The 22,792-nt window shown below is 38.4% G+C and overlaps 1 protein-coding gene across 1 annotated transcript in view; it reads left to right on the top strand.

Annotated features, from left to right (window-relative positions):
• CFAP299 (cilia and flagella associated protein 299) overlaps positions 1-22,792 on the top strand; it is a 614,241-nt gene that overhangs the window by 578,558 nt on the left and 12,891 nt on the right. The window contains exon 5 of the mRNA XM_044224675.1: positions 8,550-8,679. Within this exon, the coding sequence (XP_044080610.1) occupies positions 8,550-8,679 (130 nt within the window). The remainder of the gene's footprint in view (positions 1-8,549; positions 8,680-22,792) is intronic.

Raw genomic sequence — 22,792 nt, 5'->3', positions numbered from 1 at the left:
AACGTAAACAGATTGCACAGAAAGACTTTATTTCAATTATTGCCCTGTTGGGCTGGGAAATCTATATTGAATTTTAACACACCCAGCCCGCATATATCCAGCATGGTAAATGCAAGCAAACCTCGAAGTTTTCTAATCCTGCTCTAAAACATATGGAAAATTAGGCCCAATTTTTTAGAGGAGTCCTTTAATGCACTCCCTGAGATGAAACAACTCCTTCTTTATAACTGCTTTTTTACCATAAAGGGACAAGTTGGCTCAAAAAGCCCCATATTTGGAATTTATTCCTTGCCTTCCTCCTTATGTTTTGCTCCCAGGGGAGAATCTTTACTACTTGCATGGGATATAGACAATTGCCTAGCCCGAAAAACCTGACACAGAGTAATAGTTAGCAGGCAAGAGATGAAATAACCATCTTAAAATCTCAGATTAAATGCTGATTTTGTTACACAATATCTAGAATATTCTGTAATTTTCTTTTCTATAAAGTGATAATTTAGTAATAACAATAATACGTACATATATACATACCATGTCTACCACACGTGGTTGTTCTGGACATTAAAAAAGAGTACAATGGTGAAAGCTCTTTGTATGTGATAAAACACTACATCAATGCAAAACAATATTCACAGTAGTTGTTTCAATAATATCAGGAAAAACAATGAGATTAAGAGAGGACTCTGTGACCCCCACCCCATTCCTGCACCATCACTTCAAGATTCTGCTTTGAGAAATTTATTAATTTTTAAAGATTTTATTGATTTATTTGACATAGAGGAAGATCACGAGCAGGCAGAGAGGCAGGCAGAGAGAGAGGAAGGGAAGCAGGCTCCCTGCTGAGCAGAGACCCCGATGTGGGGCTGGATCCCAGGACCCTGGGATCATGACCTGAGCCGAAGGCAGAGGCTTTAACCCCCTGAGGCACCCAGGTGCCCCTGCTTTGAGAAATTTCTGCTCCTTCAGTCTCTTTACCAAAATGGCCACAGAGCCCAGTTGCTGTAGGAGCAGCTGGTGGCATCCGTGCTTGACCTTGAGGTTCTCACTCTAGGATCTGCAACTGAGAGGTACTCCAAAATGTCTCTAATAATTGCTCTGATTGAAAAATCAGAAAGAGCTTTGTGTAACTTGTAAGTCTATTTCCATAGTCCTATCTTGGGGGAAATCTGGTAATGTGTTCATCTGTTACTATCACCCACTCCTTTCCCACTGTGTGGGGCTGGAAATTCCAGATGCCCCATCAGAGCGCTGGGGTCCCCAGTGAGGAAACCAGTATATAGTTTAGGAGGATGGAAACAGGCATGAAATCCTCAGAACCTCTCCCTGTAAGAAGGGTCCCTCTGAACAAGGAGCTCCTTGGTGGTGACCTAAGAAATCTTCCCATTTGTCTATATTATCCTCTACCCTTGAGAATCCCCTATAGTTAGTCAGGTATCCCAGGTGTTAGATTCTGTTCACCGTTCCCTCAGTGCTTCCTACCACCAGTCCATCCACTGACATCAGACGTCTGGTTCAGAGCCACAGTGAGCCGCACAGGTCATCTGTCTTCGTGCACAGGTGAGAGCTGAGCGTGGGGGAAGGGCTCTCCCTCCATCCCTGCGCCGTCGGATGAGGAGACCCGGCCTTACTAGCGCTCCTTGCTTTCTTCCCTGAGCACACTCTGTCCCCAAAGGGAAGGCACACAGTTTCTGCGTTTTAGTAGGAAACAGTTAAGAAACATATTTCAGGGCGCCTGGGCAGCTCAGTGGGTTAAGCCGCAGCCTCCGGCTCAGGTCATGATCTCAGGGTCCTGGGATCGAGTCCCGCATTGGGCTCTCTGCTCAGCAGGGAGCCTGCTTCCTCCTCTCTCTCTCTCTGCCTGCCTCTCTGTCTACTTGTGATCTCTCTGTCAAATAAATAAATAAAATTTTTTAAAAAATCATGTTTCATATTTAATTTTCAGCTTACAGCCATTTACCTTCTGCCTTACCTCCCAGTGTATGACTGAAAATTTCTCACAGTGGTAAGAACTGATTATGTATATTTTTCAGTTCTTATCAAATCTACTTGGTTACTAGCCTTTCCACCTAGAGTGCTTGACCCTATTACTTTCCATCAGGAAAATCTCACTAGAAATATATTTGACCAAGACATACATTCTTTCTTGACCCCTACGGTCCAAAAATACCTTACATATATTTCTACTGTATTGTTTTTCATGCTGTTCTATAATCTTTTGTTTACATTTCTGATGTCCCATAGACTGTGAGTTCCTTGAAGGTAAAATCTGTTTTTCTGGTGCGTGTGTGTGTGTGCACGCGTGTGTGTGTGTGCGTGTGTGCATGTGCATGTGTGTGTGTGCGCGTGTGCACGTGTGTGTGCGTGTGTCTGTGTGCGCGCGTGTGTGTCTGTGTGCACGTGTGTGCGCGCGCACGTGTGTGTGTTATTGTTGAATACTCAGGATCATTCCAGGCACAAACTAGATGCCCAAAATTGTGTTGAGTTGAACTGAATGACACCCTGAATATCTGTCACCAGGGATTTTAAGGTTCTCAATTATTTTAATAGTTACAGTGCATTGTTCAACAGTTATCTGTATTTTCCCAACTTGCATAAGCATTTATTAAATAACTGATTAAATTTAGAGATATAATATTTGGCCATAAACAGGAACTAACTTAAGTAACTTAAAGAAACACTAAACTTAGACGTCATATTCTTACCAACCAAAATGATTGATCAAACATATATTTTTGTATGGAATATGATATTTGAGAAAATTAGTTATTATAGAATGTTATGTTACTTTGATATTATTTGAAAAATAAAAAAGAGCAAGAGTATTTTTTAAAAGATTTTACTTATTTATTTGACAGAGTGAGATCACAAGTAGGCAGAGAGGCAGGCAGAGAGAGAGGGAAGCAGGCTCCCCGCTGAGCAGAGAGCCCAATGTGGGGCTCGATCCCAGAACCCTGAGATCATGACCCAAGCTGAAGGCAGAGTCTTAACCCACTGAGCCACCCAGGCACCCGAGCAAGAGCATTTATTATTCTAGATTAAATTTCATGTCTCTATACCACAATTGCAATTTCATATAATATAATTTTTCCACAGCAATAAAATTTTTTAAAAAATCAACCATAAGAAAACATGCTTTAGCATTGTTTAAACATCTTTATCGTATCTTTGGCAAATCTCTGGCAAAACTTTGGAAGCATTTTAAATAAACACTGCATAAATCAACTCTAAAACTGCACTGTTTAAATGTTTAGATTTGTGGTTATCGACCGCACGTCTCCATCTCGGCTTCTCCAGCATCACGTGAGCTCACTCTTGTTGTCTTGGCATAATTATTAGGAGCAACCCTATCTTTGCCAAGAGGATCCCAGTTTGGACAGCAAAATTATAAGGTCATCTTACTTATAGGCTGTCTACACCGAGATTAAAAAAAGGAGACAATAAAGTTTAACATTTAAGTGTCCCTATGATTGATATGAAATCTCCTGATTTTTTCATTTTTCAAATCTTTTAACAAAACTAGTTCTGTAGGACTTGAGTTTTATCTGTTTTTTATAGATTTCCTTTAAATATGAGTATGTCTTTGTCCAACAAATTATATCTTATAAATGCACCTTCTTTCTTTTTATCTCAAAGAGAATGTGCTTTAGTTTTAGAACCATATGTAAATCTTAAGTGCTATAAAAGCCTACTGGTCCTACTGAATAAAACTTAAAAAGATTGTATTATTAACGGAGATTGAAACAGAAGTTCTTCCTAATTATTATAAATTGTTGATTGTATTCATGGGGAAAATCCCTGAGATGATAATAGCTTCAGTTCCAGGGATGTGTTGTCTGTGATGTCAAATTCCATGTTTCTGTGGGGTGATTTTCATTTTTTCTCTCTGTTTTATGTACCGGTGACTAAACAATCATTTTGTTTATTCTAATGAATTCTTTTCTTTTTTTTTTTATGATTTTATTTATTTATTTGACACAGAGAGAGAGATCACAAGTAGGCAGAGAGGCAGGCAGAGAGGTGGGGAAGCAGGCTCCCTGCTGAGCAGAGAGCCCGATGCGGGGCTGGATCCCAGGATCCTGATCATGACCTGAGCCGGAGGCAGAGGCTCTAACCCACTGAGCCACCCAGGCGCCCCCATTTTGCTTACTCTATATTTGCCCTAAGGCCTTAACTTGCCTTTAATGTATTTTATGTGCATTTTTTAAATCTTTAATAACATTGGCCATTTTGTGCTTTCATAATTTCCCTTAGTATGTCCCTTCCATTCCATTTGAAGGAAAGTAGTGAGCAAAACTAGGCCAAACACGGTATTCTGGACAATGGCTTTGAAATTTACTCCCCCTGGTGGTCCAAAGCTTTGTTGCCCTGTGATGTCGTTAGAATGTTTTCTCTGGTATCAACAATTGTCATGGAAAATAAATGACAAACTTGTAATTGTTTCCAAAAACATACATGAGGTCCCCTTATCACTTAATGAACACAGTTTGCAGATTTCATTTTATTACTACAATTTATTTGTATAAGTTGTGTATAACTACCCTCATACCTATACACTAAAATGTCCAGGATGTTTATCATACAGAGTAAATGGAAAATTGTTCTTTTAATGCAAAAGCTTCAAGGATTTTACATAAATTACCTCACAAGCTCTTCTATCTGTTATAAATACAGTATGTTTAAATTTTTCTGTAAGTATTTCCAAGTTGTAAACACTGAGACATAAATCGAATAATGTGTTAAAACTCACCGAATCAAAAGAGGTTTTTAAATCATGGAATATTAGCACTGTAAAGAGCCTTTGGAATATATAGTTCAACTTCTGAACTTCACATAAGATTAAATTGAAATCATTGCATCAGAATTTAGATCAATTATCTTTATTTCCTCTTAAAATAATTTCTCTTGCATCTTCTTTAATTCTGTAGTAACTGAAAATATTACTTGGGTTATAAATCATATTAGTAGAGATGGGCCCAGATCATGTATTTAACCAATAAACATGTATTGAGTGTTGCTTACTGATACGGAGAGTACAGCAAGGAACAAGTATTTGTTGGTATATTGAGACTGAGGAGTCTATGGTTTATCTCAGTAAATAGAACTGAGCAGGTAATGTGGACCATCAGCTGAGGTGAGAGAATGGAGATGAAGCTCAGGGTGTGGGGCAAACAGGCATAGAGAAGAGGGTTTAATTTTAATGTATTAGGAGAAAAATGTGACAGCCTGGGGCAAATCTGATATGGAGGAAGTTTTGAAATCTCTTTTCTCTCCTTCCCTTTCTCTTTCCTATTCCTCATATTTCTACTTCTTTTCTTCTTTCTTCCTTTCCTTCCTTCCTCTCTTCCTCTCTTTTCTTCCTTTCTTCCTTTCCCTCCTTTCTTTTCCTCTTTTCCTTCTCTTTCTTTTCTTTCTTTGCTCCTTTTCTTCTTTCCTTCTTTCTTCCTCTCTCTTTCTTTCCTTCTTTCTTTCTTCCTTTCCTTCTTCCCTCCCTCACTTCCTCCCTTCCTTTCTCCCTTCTTTTCTTTCTCTTCTTTGTTTAGTTGGGAACATTGATATGTATTTATTAGTCCTGGGGAAAATTTTATGGTGAAATGAATTTGATTATATCAGAAAATTTTTAGATGATTATTGAAATAATTAAAAAGAGGCCATAAGGGATGAAATTTAGAACATATATGGATATGATTTTTTTTCGGAAAGGAAGAGGGACACCTAATTCCTCTGAGTTAAATAGAAGGAGGTAGAGAACATTGTCAATATAAACAAATTTGCTACTCATGGAACAGGATATTGATCATTAGTTTCCATTTAGTGTCCTTTATTTTCCTAATAAAGAAAGATGTAAAGTCATCTTTTGAGACTAAGAAGGAAAGTGGAGGAATGGGAGGCCGGAGCCATATAATAAATGACAGAGAAGATAACTGGAAACATGTAAAAAATTGCTCTGTAGTGCCTGAAATCCAACCGAGGTTAGAAATTTGGAATTCAGAATTGGATCAGTGGTACCGTTGTTTCAGCAAGAATTTTCAGAGACCGTGGGGAGTAATGGAGAAGATAGACATTTGAATCAATTTTGAAACTGGTACTTTTCAATATAAATAGGGTCCATGAATGATAAAGCTTGACAATTGACAAGTATCTTGTGGATCATGGTAAGTAAAGAAGTAAGGAAATTCGTTGTTGTACGTTAGGAGGACGGTGAGCCAAGGAGCTCAAGGCCTCGAGAAGGTGAAACAGTAGATGAACTAGCGAAGGACACTGATAGACACTAAAAATTCAATAGAAGTCAGATGTTTCAGGGGGATTTCAAGTTCAACGTGTCTAAAACTGAACCTCCCGCTTCCCCCCAACTCCTTCCTTTTATATTTTATATCCTGGTAAACAATTCTGTCCACTGAAGAATCCACACCAGAAATTGGAGAACAATCCTAGGCTATCATCTTGTTGACATCCCTCCTCATAACATAAAACACACTTTTTTGTATCTTTCAAACCCAGCCCCTCCCTCATTTTCATTTACAAGTACATATGAAGATCACCTGGGCTCTGCATGTATAAAATCTGATCATTTTGTACGTATTTCATGGGGTTGGTGATAGGACTAAATGAGACAATATATCCATTAGGCTCAGTACAGTACCCAGCACATGGGTAATAATTATTGTCAATTTTCCTTATTAAATACTAATACTTATCAGCTCTTAGAATTGACATGCAAAATGAAAACTGTTTCCCATCCTTCATCCTAGAAGAATGAAAGTATTGAAAAACAACCTAAATTGTTCATCAAAAGTACCACATGCTATACAAATTAACTTTTTTTTATAAAGAGTGTGTGTATATATGTATTTTTTCCTGCCTAGACTTTAGTAAGACTTTTAATTTGAGGTCTGAGCAACAAGATAAGAATGTGTGATATAAATCATGCCACTCCAAGCACAGCTAAGCCAGGACTCAGACATTTTGCTGGGATTATCTATAGCTATATATCTCATAAATAGTTATTTAGAGAGATATATAAAAGGTTAGAATCACACCCATTGTCCTCTATGCCAACTTAGCAGTCTTTTAACCGACTAGCCAGTAAAATGGAGGTCAAATTATCTTTTTTCATGGATTAAAGTGAATTTGAGAATATAGCTTGGGTGCACAGTCAGATTGACTCCTAATAACTTCACCACTGCTACCTTACCTAGTAGGGGTAGAGGCTGCCATGATAAACTTCACTTTTGAAGGCTAGCTGAAGGACCTAGAAAGGCATGAAATGCTCAGCTCCTTTCCTCTATTCACCAATCGAATATTCATTCTTGCTCTCTTGGGGAGGACATACTCAACAGACAAAGATGATTAGAAAACCACTTTTTCTAACTCTGTGCATCAGAAAGGGCAGATATTCCTATGTCTTGGCCATAAAACAAACAGTAGGGGAAGAAAGAAAATATTTCTCATTAATATTCCCCCAATGATATAAATATATGATTGATATAATGAGCCTTTTCTAAGTATTGAAAAATATGAGGGTAAACATTACATTTTCAGGTAATGGCACAGAAATTGGTGCCTCAGAAAACACTATAATTCAAAGTGAGTTTGATCAATGAAATCTACTCTTTGAAAATGAGTAAGGGAATAATAAAGGGCAAAACAACCCAGAAATAGGATAATAGACATATTAGAAACATGTTACTACTTGAACACATTAACATAATATTAGAAATGTGCTAATAGGAATAAGATATGTGAAATTAATATATTGAGTATTCTTACAATTCATGTTACAGTTATTATATTAATTTTTGACAAGTACGTATAAAGCAAGACATGGAAAAAATAGAAAGTTTCCATAGATCAACCAAAAAAGGGGGGGGGTGTAAAATGCAGGCAATGTTGAACAGCAGAAAGAACATACTTGTGCTTTGAAATGCACAGATCTGGGTTGAAATATCAGCCCTGTCACATGCTAGGTGCAGGGCCTCCTCCATGCCAGTCCACCTCCCCTAGCCTACTTGCTGGTCTGTGAAGTGGGTGCAACTTCCTGTGGGTGGAGGGCTAGAATGCACCACATCATGCCCGGCCTATGGTAACCTCTCACACTCCCATAGTTTCCTCATTCCCTGGGAAACATATGATTAAAAATAAAGCCTGAAATAATTTGTTTTGAATGAAAAGAGGTGACTTAACCGGCCTTTCCTTCCAGGAAACAGGCTCCTAATAAGCTGAATCTGAGCGGGAAGAAACAGCTTCAAATTGCACCAGTTTTCTTCTTGACTTCCTGGGGAGTGTAATACTGGACTAAGTCCTAGTTCATAAAGTGTCCAAACCAGGAAGTTATGCAAAATAGTCATAAATATGTATTTAAATAATTTGAGAATAACCTAGTCTAATCTCTTCTGCAAGAATTTTAATCACACATGTGTCTTACATGGTTATACAGACTATGATCCAATTCATTTATCGGAAAACTAAACTGCCCTAAATATTTTCGGATATATATTTGTTAACTTATTGTATCATACATATTAATTTTTAATAAATATTTATTTTTCTAGCTTTTACAACTGGGATAGTCATATTGCTGTTTGGAATTCAACTCCCAATTATCAAGTGATTGCTGATAACCCAGAAGGCTTACTTTTCAAATACAAAAGAGACAGAAAAATTCTTAATGTGGATCCAAAGGTAAGACTGCTTTTACATTTGCATATCTCTCTGAATTTAATTGTATTTTTTCCACTATTAAAAAATCTATTAAATATTTGACACTCTTCAGTAATTTAAACCTAGAAATAAAAGAATAATGAATACCTTATTGAAACATAAGGTATTCATTATTTCTTAAGAAAAAACTCCAGGGCGCCTGGGTGGCTCAGTGGGTTAAGCCGCTGCCTTCGGCTCGGGTCATGATCTCAGGGTCCTGGGATCGAGTCCCACATCGGGCTCTCTGCTCAGCAGGGGGCCTGCTTCCCTTCCTCTCTATCTGCCTGCCTCTCTGCCTACTTGTGATCTCTGTCTGTCAAATAAATAAATAAAATCTTTAAAAAAAAAGAAAAAAGAAAAAACTCCAAACTTAATCTATTATCAGAAATCAGTAAGGAAGAGTTTGGGGGGGGGGGATTTATTTTTTTTTTTAAAGATTTTATTTATTTATTTATCTGACAGACAGAGATCACAAGTAGGCAGAGAGGCAGGCAGAGAGAGAGAGAGATGGAAGCAGGCTCCCCGCTGAGCAGAGAGCCCGATGAGGGACTCGATCCCAGGACCCTGAGATCATGACCCGAGCCGAAGGCAGCGGCTTAACCCACTGAGCCACTCAGGCGCCCTGGGGGGGGATTTAAATAGAACTCACAAGTGAGAATGCTTCTCCAAGACTACCAGCGAAATTAGATCAAGCAGCCATCGGGCAGTACATTTTTGTGCCCTGATCCTGGGGATGTCCAGTACTTTTTGCTCTAAAGAGGAAGACGAACTATTTATGGAAGGGAGACTCTCACCTCAGAAATATTCCCAGAATTCTAATCCCTTTTTATATATAACTAACAGCGAAAACAGTATTACCCTTTGTGTATTTCTAAGTGATAACTTAGAAAATACATTTTATTTAAATATTTTAAAGACATGTCCCATGATATTTTGTATTTGTTCAAGGACAAATATTTACATCTTACATATTTTCAATGACTGTGTTTGCATCATGACTTTTAATCATGACTTGTATGTTTGGAAGAGAAGGTTAAAACTTGATTTAAAGTCATATGTTCTTGAGTTGCTTAGGCATTTTTTGTTTTTGTTTTTGATTTTGGAAAACATACTCATATGACAGCATCAGTCTAAAATCCCAGCCAAGAAGAGTACTCCTTCACAGTGAGAGAAAGGAATTGTGTGATATGCTTGGGATAGAGACAAGGATGGACAAACGGAAAATGGGAGTCTGGTTCTAAAAACTTTCCCAAAACTTTTTAGAAATTTAAAATAAAAATAATAATAATAAAATTATTTTGTTTCATATCCAATTAGTAAAATTTCTTGCTCATAAAAATTGCACAAAATTACATGCTCAAAGAATGAACAAAGAAATTCTGTAGTAAGAAATGGATTGTTGTCTGCAATCAGATACGACTCCAACACAGTGACTTAACAGAACAGAAGCTTCTTTCTTTCTCATGTATGAGTCTCAATTGTCAGTCCAAAGTTTGAATGGCTGCTCCACAGTCATCTAGCCCAAAAGGGCCCTCATCCTCTTGGACCAAAACAGATCTCCAGTCAAAACAACCACATTTCAAACAGAATTCATGGAGGGAGTTCAGACAGTACGAAGGACACCTCTGCTCCAGTGCCTTTTAAGAAAGTTACAGAGAGAGTCAATTATCGTATGGTTTCACTTATTTGTGGAGCATAACAAATAGCATGGAGGACAAGGGGTGTTAGAGAGGAGAAGGGAATTTGGGTAAATTGGAAGGGGAGGTGAACCATGAGAGACTATGGACTCTGAAAAACAGTCTGAGGGGTTTGAAGTGGCGGGGGGGGTGGGAGGTTGGGGTACCAGGTGGTGGGTATTATAGAGGGCACAGCTTGCATGGAGCACTGGGTGTGGTGAAAAAAAATGAATAATGTTTTTCTGAAAATAAATAAATTGGAAAAAAAATAAATAAAAGTTTATGATTAAAAAAAAAAAAAAGAAAGAAAGTTACCCAAAAGCTACCACTCGAAGGTTCACTTATATTCCATGGCAAGAGCTTAGGCACAGGGCAACATCTATCTACACGGATGACTGGGAAATATAATCTTTATTCAGGTGATCATAAACCTAGCTGAAATCAGAAGTTCTGCAGAGGGGAGAAAAGATGTGCGAGTAGAAACTAGCAGTTTCTGACACAACGTTATCTCCTTCAAAAGAGCACTACTCTTGGGGCACCTGGCTGGCTCAGTAGGAGGAGCATACAACTCTTGATCTTGGGATCGTGAGTTCAAGCTGCACATGGGGTTGTAGAGATTACTTAAATAAATAAAATTAAGAAAAAAGAACACTACCCTTTAATTGGTCTAGGGTTTCTCATTAGTAAAATGAAGGGTTGAACCTGAAAATAATTTTAGCCATAATTATTATGAATTGATAAATATTAGTGCACCTTCTCTCTAGTGGTGGCTCTTTGCTTCTCATAAATGCATGTCAAAATTGAGGCAAAGTACAGGAAACTTAATAAATTATATTCACAGAGACTTTTACTCTTAGAGGGTTAAAGACATAAAAGTATTAATGGCTTCATTAGGAGGTACAAAATAAATTTTTGAATCAGTTTTGATGATCCACACTTAAACTACTTTATGGCTTTATTTTAACTAATGGCATTTACATATTTCAAGAATTTATGTCATGAATTATAGTTTTTACAGCCTTTGTGGAATCATTATTGAATAAACACTGTTTTTGTTTAGACTTTATTTATCTATTTGAATGAGAGGGAGAGGCAGAGTGAATGAGAGAGAGAAGGAGCAGGGGGAGGGACAGAAGCAGACCCCCCATTGTGCAGGGAGCCCAGTGTGGTACTTAATCCCAGGAGCCTTGGATCATGACCTGAGCTGAAGGCAGATGCTTAACGAACTGAGCCACCCAGGTGTCCCTAGGGGGTGAGAGATATTTTGATTATAATTTCATTATAATTCAAAAGATTTTTGATGAATCTGAAGGAAAGGTATTTCCAAATCCTGGAGGAAGAATAGGGTCCAGTTAATTAGTGATGAGAGGAAAAAATATTTAAAGGAATTAGTTATGAAAGAACCATTGATGGGACACCTGATAAAATTTAGATACTTATATTTAATTTTTCTTTTAATTTTATCTTTTCAAAGATAAATCTTATAGCTGACCTACTAGAAAAAAAAATGCTGGTTTCAACACCAATAAACAAAATTCTATGCCTTACTTTATAATTAACTGGATGCCTGGCCTGGTGAAATTCACTTAACTTCTCAGAGTTTTCACATTCACAAATGGAAGATGTGAGTGTTGCTGCTGTTTCCTGATCTCTAAAGTCCCCTCTACAGCCCCAGTTCTCAGAGATTCTGACTCAACTTGTCCCAGGCATACATATTTTCACAAATAGCCAGTGTGGTTCTATTTCAGCTTATCTATGAACCACAAATGGAGAAAAGCTTCTCCTTAAAAGGATAATAATCTCAAGAGATCTGGCACTCTTTTCAAACAGTGTTCTCAAACATTTGACCTCAAACAAAATATAACACATATATTTTAATTTTTATGGACTAGATATGAAATTAGCATGTTCATCTACATAATACCTTAACTTACCTTCTTCTAAGAGCTATGATCCTTTTATCCTTCATGCACCACATAGCATCTCTTACAGACCTACAGAATAATCAAAAACAAGCTGTCGAGTTGTTAAAATTACAAATGCACAATGATAAGTTACATTTTTAAACTTAATGTTATTATTAATAATTTTATTTGAAATTCTTCCTAAAATGAACACCAATACTGACACAAAAACAGACACATAGACCAATGGAACACAGTAGAGAGCCTAGATATTGACCCTCAACTCTATGGTCAAATAATCTTAGACAAAGCAGGAAAAAATATACAGTGAAAAAAAGACAGTCTCTTCAATAAATGATGCTAGGAAAATTGGAATGCCATGTATAGAAGAATGAAACTCAACCATTCTCTTACACCACACGCAAAGATAAACTCGAAATGGATCAAAGGCCTCAACATGAGGCAGGAATCTATCAAAATCCTAGAGGAGAACATAGCCAGTAACCTCTTTGACATTGGCCACAGCAAGTTCTTTCAAGATATGTCTCCAAAGGCAAAGGAAACAAAAGCGAAAATGAATTTTGGGGACTTCATCAAGATCAAAAGCTTCTGAAGAGCAAAGGAAAGGTACAGACGTAGTGAAAAGAAGGACCATCTGTCCCCAATGTTCATAGTCCCCTGACCCAGCAATGGCCACGGTTGCCAAACTGTGGAAAGAACCAAGATACCTTTCAACAGACAAATGGATAAAGAAGAAATGGCCCATATAAACAATGGAGTATTATGCCTCCATCAGAAAGGGTGAATACCCAACTTTTGTATCAACATAGATGTGACTGGAAGAGATTATGCTGAGTGAAATAAGTCAAGCAGAGAGAGTCAATTATCATATGGTTTCACTTACTTATGGTGCATAAGGAATAACACAGAGGACATAGGGAGATGGAGAGGAGAAGTGAGTTGGGGGAAATCGGAGGGGGAGACAAACCATGAGAGAATGTGGACTCTGAGAAACAAACTGAGGGTTTTGGAGGGGAAGGAGGTGGGGGTTGGGCGAGCCTGGTGTTGGGTATTAAGGAGGGCACATCTTGCATGGAGCACTGGGTGTGGTGCATAAACAATGAATTTTGGAACACTGAAAAAAATTAAATTAAATTAAGTTAAAAAAATAAATAAAATCAATACCATAACTTATAACACCATAATATGCTCTAAAATACTGTAAAAACAACAAAACTCAACTCTCCTTGTCTTTTCCTTCAAATAATCCCTTTGAAATATTTTACACTGGTTGCCCAGGTAGCTCAGTCAGTTGGACATCTGCCTTGGGCTCATGTCATGATCTCCAGATCCTAGGAGATCCAGATCCAGATCCTCAACAGGGAGCCTGCTTCTCCCTTTCTCCTGCTCCCCTTCCCACTTGTGCAGTTTCTCTTTCTCAAATAAATAAGTAAAACCATTAAAAAAAAAGAAATATTTTACACTTCAAAATTTAAGAAGGTCAAGATAAATGAAAGGTGGAAACTGTGATAAACAGGATGTCTTTCCTCTGTATAACACAGATGTGGACTCATTAACTATGAAATGAGTTAATGTGGTTCCCATGAAACATAGTTGTTTGTGAATGGTAACAGTGGAAAAAAGAAAATTGTGCAGGTCTTAGAACGAGTAATATGAGTTCATTGGTTAAGAAATTCCAAATGCAATAAGAGTTTGGTTGCATTGAAAACAGGACCACTGGCTTTAACTTCCCTGCAGCTGTAGAACATCTGGAACAAATAGAGCTGGTTTCTATTTTTGAGTGAAGAATGCTTGTCTGAGTGATTCACACCCACCGAAATGTTTCCAGTGTATTATCTTAGAAGGATTGAGTGGAAGCACTTTGCACTCACTCCCTGCATTATCTGGACAAATGAAAAAAAAAAAGGAATTTTGCTTTTAAGAAGCATTAACCATGGGAGAGTTTCCTTGAGTCTTAAAATAATATGGGTGGTCTAAAACCTTCATGATCTACTAACTGGAGGGACAGATTGTACAGGACAGTCAAACATAGGAAAAATCTTCCTTAATGGCACCAGCTTTTCTCCCTCCCTCCTTCCGTTCACTAAATGCGATAATGCATCACCAGGAAAAAAAATCCTGGTTAATGGAAGCCTAATAAGTATCATGGAGTAAATTATTGAATGAATGATTCCCTCCAAACACACAAAAATAATACTCACTGATTAAAAATTGAGAAGCGGATTATGTCACTGATACTTGGTATATAATGATAGCCAGAATGGGAATAGCCACCTCATTCTATATTGATCCAAATAAGTCAGGAAATGAGTACAAGAATTTATCAGTGAAAACAGCTAGTGAAGCCATAATTTTAGCTTTTTAAAGGTTATGCAGAAATCTTAATTTTGGTATACACTTGCAAGTGTTGTACGAACCCAGAAATATATAATTTAAACCAGCTGAAATTAAGACTGTTGAATTAGAACATGTTGTTGAGGGGCACCTGGGCAACACAGTGGAACATCTAACTCTTGGTTGCAGTTCAGATCTTGGTCTCTGAGTCTGGTCTCCAGGTCATGGGATCGAGACCCGCATGGGGCTCCATGCTGAGTGTGGATTTTGCTTGAGATACTCTCTCCCTCTGCACCTCCCACTCATGCTTTCTTGCTCTAAAATAAATAAATAAGTCCTTTAAAAAATGTTTTTGGTTTATGAGTAAATTGACTCAAACATGTTTAATGACTTAGTTCATTATCGGTGAAGTCTAGCAATGGAGCTTCAGTGTAAATGTTATGAGACACCGTAGGAGATCTAAAGAGGAGCAAGAGTTCAAGCCTTGCCCTTTAAGCTTAGAGTACTTTTAGGGAAATAGGCATGTAAAAAATATAACTGCAGTATAAAGCAGAAAGTGATATATTGCAAAAAAGAGAAACGCATTGGGAATTCAGTGGAAGGAGAGAAGATATTTGATCTGGGGTAGGAGCCCGTGGAGAGGAATAGTGAGAGGATAGCATGAGAGGAGCTAAGCATGAGGAGGTCATGGAAAGGCTTGAATGTAGGACTGTTGAGGATCGGGAACTAGACTTGGGAGGAAATGGGGATACACCAAAGCTCTTGTGCAGGGAAATAACAAGATGAAAGTTATGTGGTATTTTTTTAATTTTTTTTTGTTTTTTTGTAGATGTTATTTATTTATTTATTTGAGAGAGAAAATGGAAGAGTGTATACACATGTTGGGCTGTGGGGAGAGGGGCAAAGGGAGAGGGAGAGATAGAATCCCAAACAGACTCTGGTCTGAGCTTGGAGCCCCACATGGGGCTCTATCTCACAGCCCTGAGATCGTGACCTGAGCTGAAATCAAGAATCAGATGCTCAACTGACTGAACCACCCAAGCACCCCAAAAGTTATGTTTTAAGAGAATGAGAGGGACTACATTAGGACAGACTAGGGAGGACCAACTAGAGAAGATGCTAGCATAACAATAATCAAGGTAAAGACCAAGAGGACTAGAACCAGATAGAAGTCCTGCTGCAGTTAGCAAGTTTCTGTGTTGATGTTTTAAATGTTGCAACTGCCTGATCATTTAGGCAAAGACAGAACTAAGAGAATGCATATTTATGTGGAAAAAAAATCTGAGAGGTCTTACTTCACCCCAACCTTCAGGAAAGAGAAAGAGAGAGTATGAGCTGATCCAGGAGGAGTACAGAGAAAAAGGTGAGCTGAATGAACACGTGTAAGTCTGTTGTCTCTTCAATCTTCCTTCCATCCCCTTTTTCTGAATCTGGCATTTATTGAGTAACTACTGGGCACTATGAGATATAAAAATGAATCAGAAAAGTGGTTTTCTTGCCCTTAAAATGCTTACACGTTAATTGAAGTGTGGATGGAAAAATACAATATGCCCAGAAATGGCAAACTAGCTAGTGAGCTGAGAGGACAGAAAAAGTTCTAAAGAATTGAGAGAGGATACAGTTTACTCTGGACCTACCGCATTCAGAAGTGGGTTAACAAAGGACGTCTGGGTGGCTCAGTGGGTTAAGTGTCTGCCTTCGGCTCAGGTCATGATCCCAGGGTCCTAGGATCAAGTCCTACATCGGGCTCCTTACTCAGCATGGAACTTGCTTCTCCCTCTGCCTGCTCTGCCTGTAGCTCTCCATGCTTCTGCTCCCTCTCTCTGACAAATAAATAAGTAAAAATCTTTTTTAAAAAAATGAATAAAATAAAATGGGTTAACAAAAGAGATAGCATCTGAACTGGATCTGGAAGGGGAGTATGGTGAGGACATGAGGATTGGAGTAGAAGGGGTGGTCTGGTAGGAGGAACATCACATATGTAGGTGAGGAAGCACCAAGCATGGGTCTGCATGGAGAGAGGACCCCGTTTTGTTTAGAGAGGAGCTGTGAACATGGGCCGGACATCAGAATCACCCAGGAAGCTTTAGAATATACAATGCCTAACCTCATCCCCAAAGATTCTAACTTAATTGTTCCGGGTGGAAGGCCTAGGCAACTGTACTTTTCAGAAGCTCTCAGATGGTTCTAATGTGCAACCAGGGCTGGGATCAAGGTGTAAGAAGGAACGTAATAGCAAAGAAATTCTGAGAGAAAATTGAATTTCAAGGGTGGAAACCAAATCTAGTAGGTTTTCCCCCATTCTACATAGTTCAATGAGAATCTGTACCATTTGTGTCATGACTTAGAATTTGAGAGTATGAAAATGATTAAGCCATTTTGAAAGGAGGTGAAGTTATTGTTCTATTGGCTAACCTTCATTGGTGTGCAAAAGAAAATCAGTATGAAAATATGAAATTCCATAATACAGTCTCCTTTTTGTTATTTTGTTTAATGTCTAATAAAATCTGCTTGAATATAGATGTTTGATAAATGGCTGATAATAAACAAGCAAACAGACAAGCAAAAAACATGTTAAAAGATGTCAAAGATGCATGGTTCCTATTAAATGTAGGAAATTGGTGAAACAAAAGACATTTTATGGACTAAACCTTCTTGGATCCATCCTGAGTGTCACAGAATCTGGAAGGCAGGTACGGAGCAGACTGTGCATTGACTTGGCAGGATGTAGTTATTTTCTCTTTGTACAACAATACTCCTCACTGTACAACAGGATGCCCCCAACCCAGACTTGTCCTTTTGAAAATCACAATTGTTGAAACAGAAAAATGTGCTGCTTTGGAATGCATACACTTACCATAAGAGCTCTTTACCAGTGTCCAACCCACAGTGTCTTGATTCGGAGGGATTTCTGTCAGTTCAGTCAAGGATTTGCCCTTCCTCTCTCCTCACAGTGGCCAACAGAGCCCTACACTCCATCCCAAGCGATTCAAGCTGAATTGGTCTGTGGAGAGGCCCAGGAATCTATATTTTTAGATGTTTCCCCAGGTGGCCCTAAAGGTTAGCTGGATTTGATATCCATTGTTTTGTTATTAGTTAATTAGTACTTTATTAGCTGTTGGTTTCAACTTACAGATTATGTCCATAAGGTAATCAAACTTCATTCTTCTAAAATAAGTTTTAATTGTAAGTGATCTAAATTACATATTCCTGAGACTATACACACTAGAAAGTACAGACCATATGCCAGACTTCTGGACAACCTCCGTGGTACAAAGACTGACCACACTAGATGCTTCCGGGTTAAACTGCCGCTTTTTCCCCTCACTTACGTGGATCATTACAGAGTTGGGTGATGGTATCCATTCTTGCTATCATGGTCTCACTCAAGAATCACTTTGTCAGATGGGTTTGTCCAGAAATCCAAATGAAACAGATATATGCTACAGAAACTCATAAAGCAAAACCTGAAACCTGGGGCAGGAACTTTTCTGGTCACTTTACCATGTATCTCCAGTACTAGCATATGGTAGATGCTCAGTAAACATCTGTGGAATGAACAAATTGAATATTAAATATTTGCTAAAGAAATGAATAGTGGGGCCAAAAATAATTCTGGAAACTTTTGAGGTTAATTTTAACATATTTCAGGATCTTAGGCACTAGAAACATATGTAGAGCTAACGCTATTTTTAGCTGAAAATTACCAGAGTAATTGACTGTGGTGCTTTTCCGTCTTTGGCAGATGAATAAAACCTGGGGGTTCTTTACTGAACTTTGGAGTGGTGACCTTGGGTGTCAGGGTAATGGTGATATGTTAGGTCCATGGGCGAATGAGAAAAGTATTTCTTTTAAGTTTTTTTTTTTTTTTTTAATTTAGTTGTCAAAGAAGGAGAGAGAGAGACAGAGAGCACAAGCAGGGGGAGTGGCAGGCAGAGGGAGAATCAGGCTCCCCATTGAGCAAGGAGCTCCTTGTGGAACTCAATCCCAGGACCCTGGGATCATGACCTGAGCCCAAGGCAGACACTAAACCGACTGAGCCACCCAAGCGTCCCAAGACAAATATTTTTATTATTTTTTAAAATGAATATATAGTCATCATTGTATGTTATGCAGATACCAAAAAAAGACAAATTCTACTTTCTTTGCCTATAAGCAGAAGACTAGGTGAACAAGGTTTAAAATCAAAAATAATTTCTACCAATAAGAACACAATTTTTGTTTGTTTAATTTAGAGAAAGATTCTAATGATTCTAGTGGTATTTTATCAAAACTCCTCTCTGTTTTGTTCCTCCAAAGCAACTACCACCCAAGTATTTGCTATTAGCAGGAAAGGTATTAATTGCCTCAATGCCGCCTCCTGGCCCACGGACTACGTTAACATCAGTGGGAAGGTGTAAAGCATTCCAACAAAGGGTTTTAATGTAGATTTTTTTTTTTGCACCCATGCTGTTGATTGCTAAATGTAATAGTCTGATCATGACGCTGAATAAATGTGTCTTTAGAAACAAAAAAAAAAAAAATAGAGGGAACCCTGCCACGGGACTGAAATTGCTCCTCTCAAAAGGGCGGCCCATTACATGTCTACATCCTTCCTGCAGATGATCCAGGCTTAATCCCTTGAAGCTCCACAGTCCTAGCGAAGGTTCTCAATTTTACCATATGCCTTTTTAAGGAGTTCAGGCATATTTCCTACTGGACATTTAAGGAAAAACAAACAAACAACCCCTACTGAATAGAATATATTTACGCAAAGATACGGTTTCTTCAAAGTCTCCAAGTGTTCCCTCCAGCCCCACGCAAACTCGAATTACTGGAGCACAGGACACTCACTCACCTACACCACTTTTCTGGCTCCTAGATTTTCCTTGGAGGCCTCTTGTAAATGTTCCTATTTAACTGTGGCACAGGCACACTTATTAGGTAAAGCTGAGGTCTTGCCAACTTTCTGGTTTCACTGCCCAAATTACTGAATGTTTGGTTGATTATAGCTCTAAAACACCCACATACTAAGAAGCTTTTAAACATTTTCTCCCCTGGGCAATCACCTGGTATACCTGAACTGAAAGTCTACCACATATAAATTAAGTATTTACTCAACAAACTGCTGCTAAAATCAATGGCCTTGAGGAATATCTTTAAAATGACATAACAGAGCTTGAGTTTTATGAATTAAAACTCCTAAAACTTCAATGCTGTGCCCTCCTCTTGACCTGAAAAACTGATTTTAATTTTATACACGCTGTGACAGAACAACCCCTAGAGATAACCACATGTTGTTAAGAGTATGAACTCACAGATGAAGCACAGCACAAGAAAGGTGAGCTGGAGGAAAGAGAAAATTAAATATAAAAATTTGCATTGTTGTTTGCGTATCAGTGCTTAACGCTAAGTATGAGTGATAACCACTCACCATCCAAGCTGAATGTACGCAGTGGATAAAAAGGAAATATCCCAATAAAACATAGATGTCAAAGAAAAAAATGCAGCTTTAAGCTTCTAACTAGAAGGGCAGTGTAATAAAACAGAATGCCAAAGGTATAATAGAACTACTGTGGAAGTGAGGAAGGAGAAACTGGAGGAAAAGAGCTTTTCCCTCAATGCATGCTCACTTTCTTGCAAAACTTATTATCACAAGTTAGGGCAAAGTATCAGAAAGAGTGGAAGTTGAGGTTCTTGGCTGAATGAAATGCATGAATAAGAACAAAAGAATTGTTTCCTCCATGATTTCAAAGACTTAATAGTTAATGACAAAGAAACAGACACCAGAAAACCCACAAATCAGGCATGGAGTCATTGCAGGTGAAAAACCACAGCTAAGGGATTATTTCTAATTCAAGGGGAGCATGATTTCTTCTGGTCTCCACAGTTGAACCGGTAGCCAACTCCCATGGCCCCTTCCTAACCATTCACCACCCCAGCAGATGCTTACAATTTCTGAGGCGCTGAAATCCCAAAGCAGAGTGAGGGATGTTGACATTTATTGGAACATGGAACACGATAGCATGAACAGTGATCAAGGCCATTGGCAAGAGTGGAAAATTTTATGTCAACAGTTTCTCAATTGTTATTGCTGGCTGGAATATCTCAGCATAAAACACAATCAAGCAAAGGGAAGCCCCAACTTGGTACCCCCAGAAAACGACCTCACAAGCACAAGAGGCCGCTCCAGAGGATAGGTTCTTAATCTTTTGGGAAATACAACTTATTTGAAAATTTCATGGATTTGCTCCAAAAAAAAAAAAAATGTACATATGGGCCATACACAGAGCGTAGTATAATAGTTTAGGATATTGAAAGACCTGCATACATCTCTTAATGAATTCCACTTGAAAATGAGACCTAAGTACTCTCCAAAATATCTGGGAGCAGTTGACGGGTCTGGATGAACAATAGAACAAGCAGGAAAGGGTCAGGAATTGCTACCAGGACTCAGGCTGGAGCTTAAAGCTATTTAAGAGGGACTAGACCTAAATAGATCCTATCAGCTTTGTGATCAGGGCAAACTGCTTGAGTTCTCCAAGCACTTTCCTACCACTATCTTCTCATCTGTAAAACAACCATTTCACAAAAGGTTGTTGTGAAGATTAAATAAGAAAATGCATTTAATGTGCCACTGAATGGATGGTCAGTTAATGAATATTGTTTCTTTGCAGTGTATCAACTTAGAAACAAAGGAAGTCCTAGAGTATAATTTTTCCCTGCAGTAGTCAAACACTGGAAATAATCTGTGTGCCCGTGACTGGCAATGGTTAAATAAATCATGATACATCAACATAGTGAAATAGTATATAGCAGTCTTAAAATAAAATAAAGCTATAGTTAGTAAAAGTGATGTACTAGTATGAAAAAATGTTCATGTGACATTATTAAGTGAAAAAAGCAAGCTGTAAAACAATATAAATAATATTCTAGGAATTAGTCATAATTTACATAGGAATTTTCCATTTATGGACATTGGTCTCTGTTTTTCTCTCCAAGGTTTAAATGAGAGTCTATAACCAAGTTTCTGATTTTGTCTTTAAGATGGATTCTTTTATTTTTTCTTTTAAATATTTTATTTATTTATTTGAGAGAAAGAAAGCCAGAGACAGAGCACGAGTGGAGAGGGAGGGGGAAGAAGAAGAGGGAGAAGTAGAGCCCAACGTGGGACTTGATTCCAGGACCTGGGGATCGTGACCTAAGCCGAAAGCAGATGCTTAACCAACAGAGCCACCCAGGTGCCCCAAAGATGTATTTTTAAAATTGAAAATGCTTAGTCAAAAAGATACATCAGAAAGCTTTATAAGGATGTTGTCAACTCACTTTGTAGTTAGTATCAATTTACTGAGCTATTTAAGGCTATTTTTGCATGCTTTTTAAACTTTGTTGATTTTATGGTTCAGACTTATTTGCAGTCATTTTCATTTTCATTGTTACTTTTTTAAAAGATTTTATTTATTTATTTGACAGACAGAGATCACAAGTAGGCAGAGAGGCAGGCAGAGAGAGGAGGAAGCAGGCTCCCTGCTGAGCAGAGAGCCCAATACAGGGCTTGATCCCAGGACCCTAAGATCATGACCTGAACCAAAGGCAGAGGCTTAACCCACTGAGCCACCCAGGCGCCCCTCGTTGCTATTATTATTAGAGGGGAACATTTCTTTCATATACGTGTTAGTATATATATATATATATTTTTTTAAGATTTTATTTATTTATTTATTTGACAGGCAGAGATTACAAGGAGGCAGAGAGGCAGGCAGAGAGAGAGGAGGAAGCAGGTTCCCCGCGGAGCAGAGAACCCCATGTGGGACTCGATCCCAGGACCCCGAGATCATGACCCAAGCCGAAGGCAGCGGCTCAACCCACTGAGCCACCCAGGAGCCCAGTATATATATTTTTTAAAGATTATTTATTTATTCATTTGACAGAGAGAGAAATCACAAGTAGGCAGAAGTAGGCAGAGAGGCAGACAGATAGAGAGAGGAGGAAGCAGGCTCCCTGCTGGGCAGAGAGCCCGATGTGGGGCTCGATCCCAAGACCCTGGGATCATGACCCGAGCCGAAGGCAGAGGCTTAACCCACTGAGCCACCCAGGCGCCCCACGTGTTAGTATATTGTATTTCTTCTTCTGTAATTGTTATTGTCTGCTACACACTTTTCTATAGTTTTTTAAAAAATT

The sequence above is a fragment of the Neovison vison genome, chromosome 11, assembly GCF_020171115.1.
Source record: "Neovison vison isolate M4711 chromosome 11, ASM_NN_V1, whole genome shotgun sequence".
In the NCBI taxonomy this organism is placed as follows: Eukaryota; Metazoa; Chordata; class Mammalia; order Carnivora; family Mustelidae; genus Neogale; species Neogale vison.
This window is presented reverse-complemented; position numbering and strand designations above follow the sequence as displayed.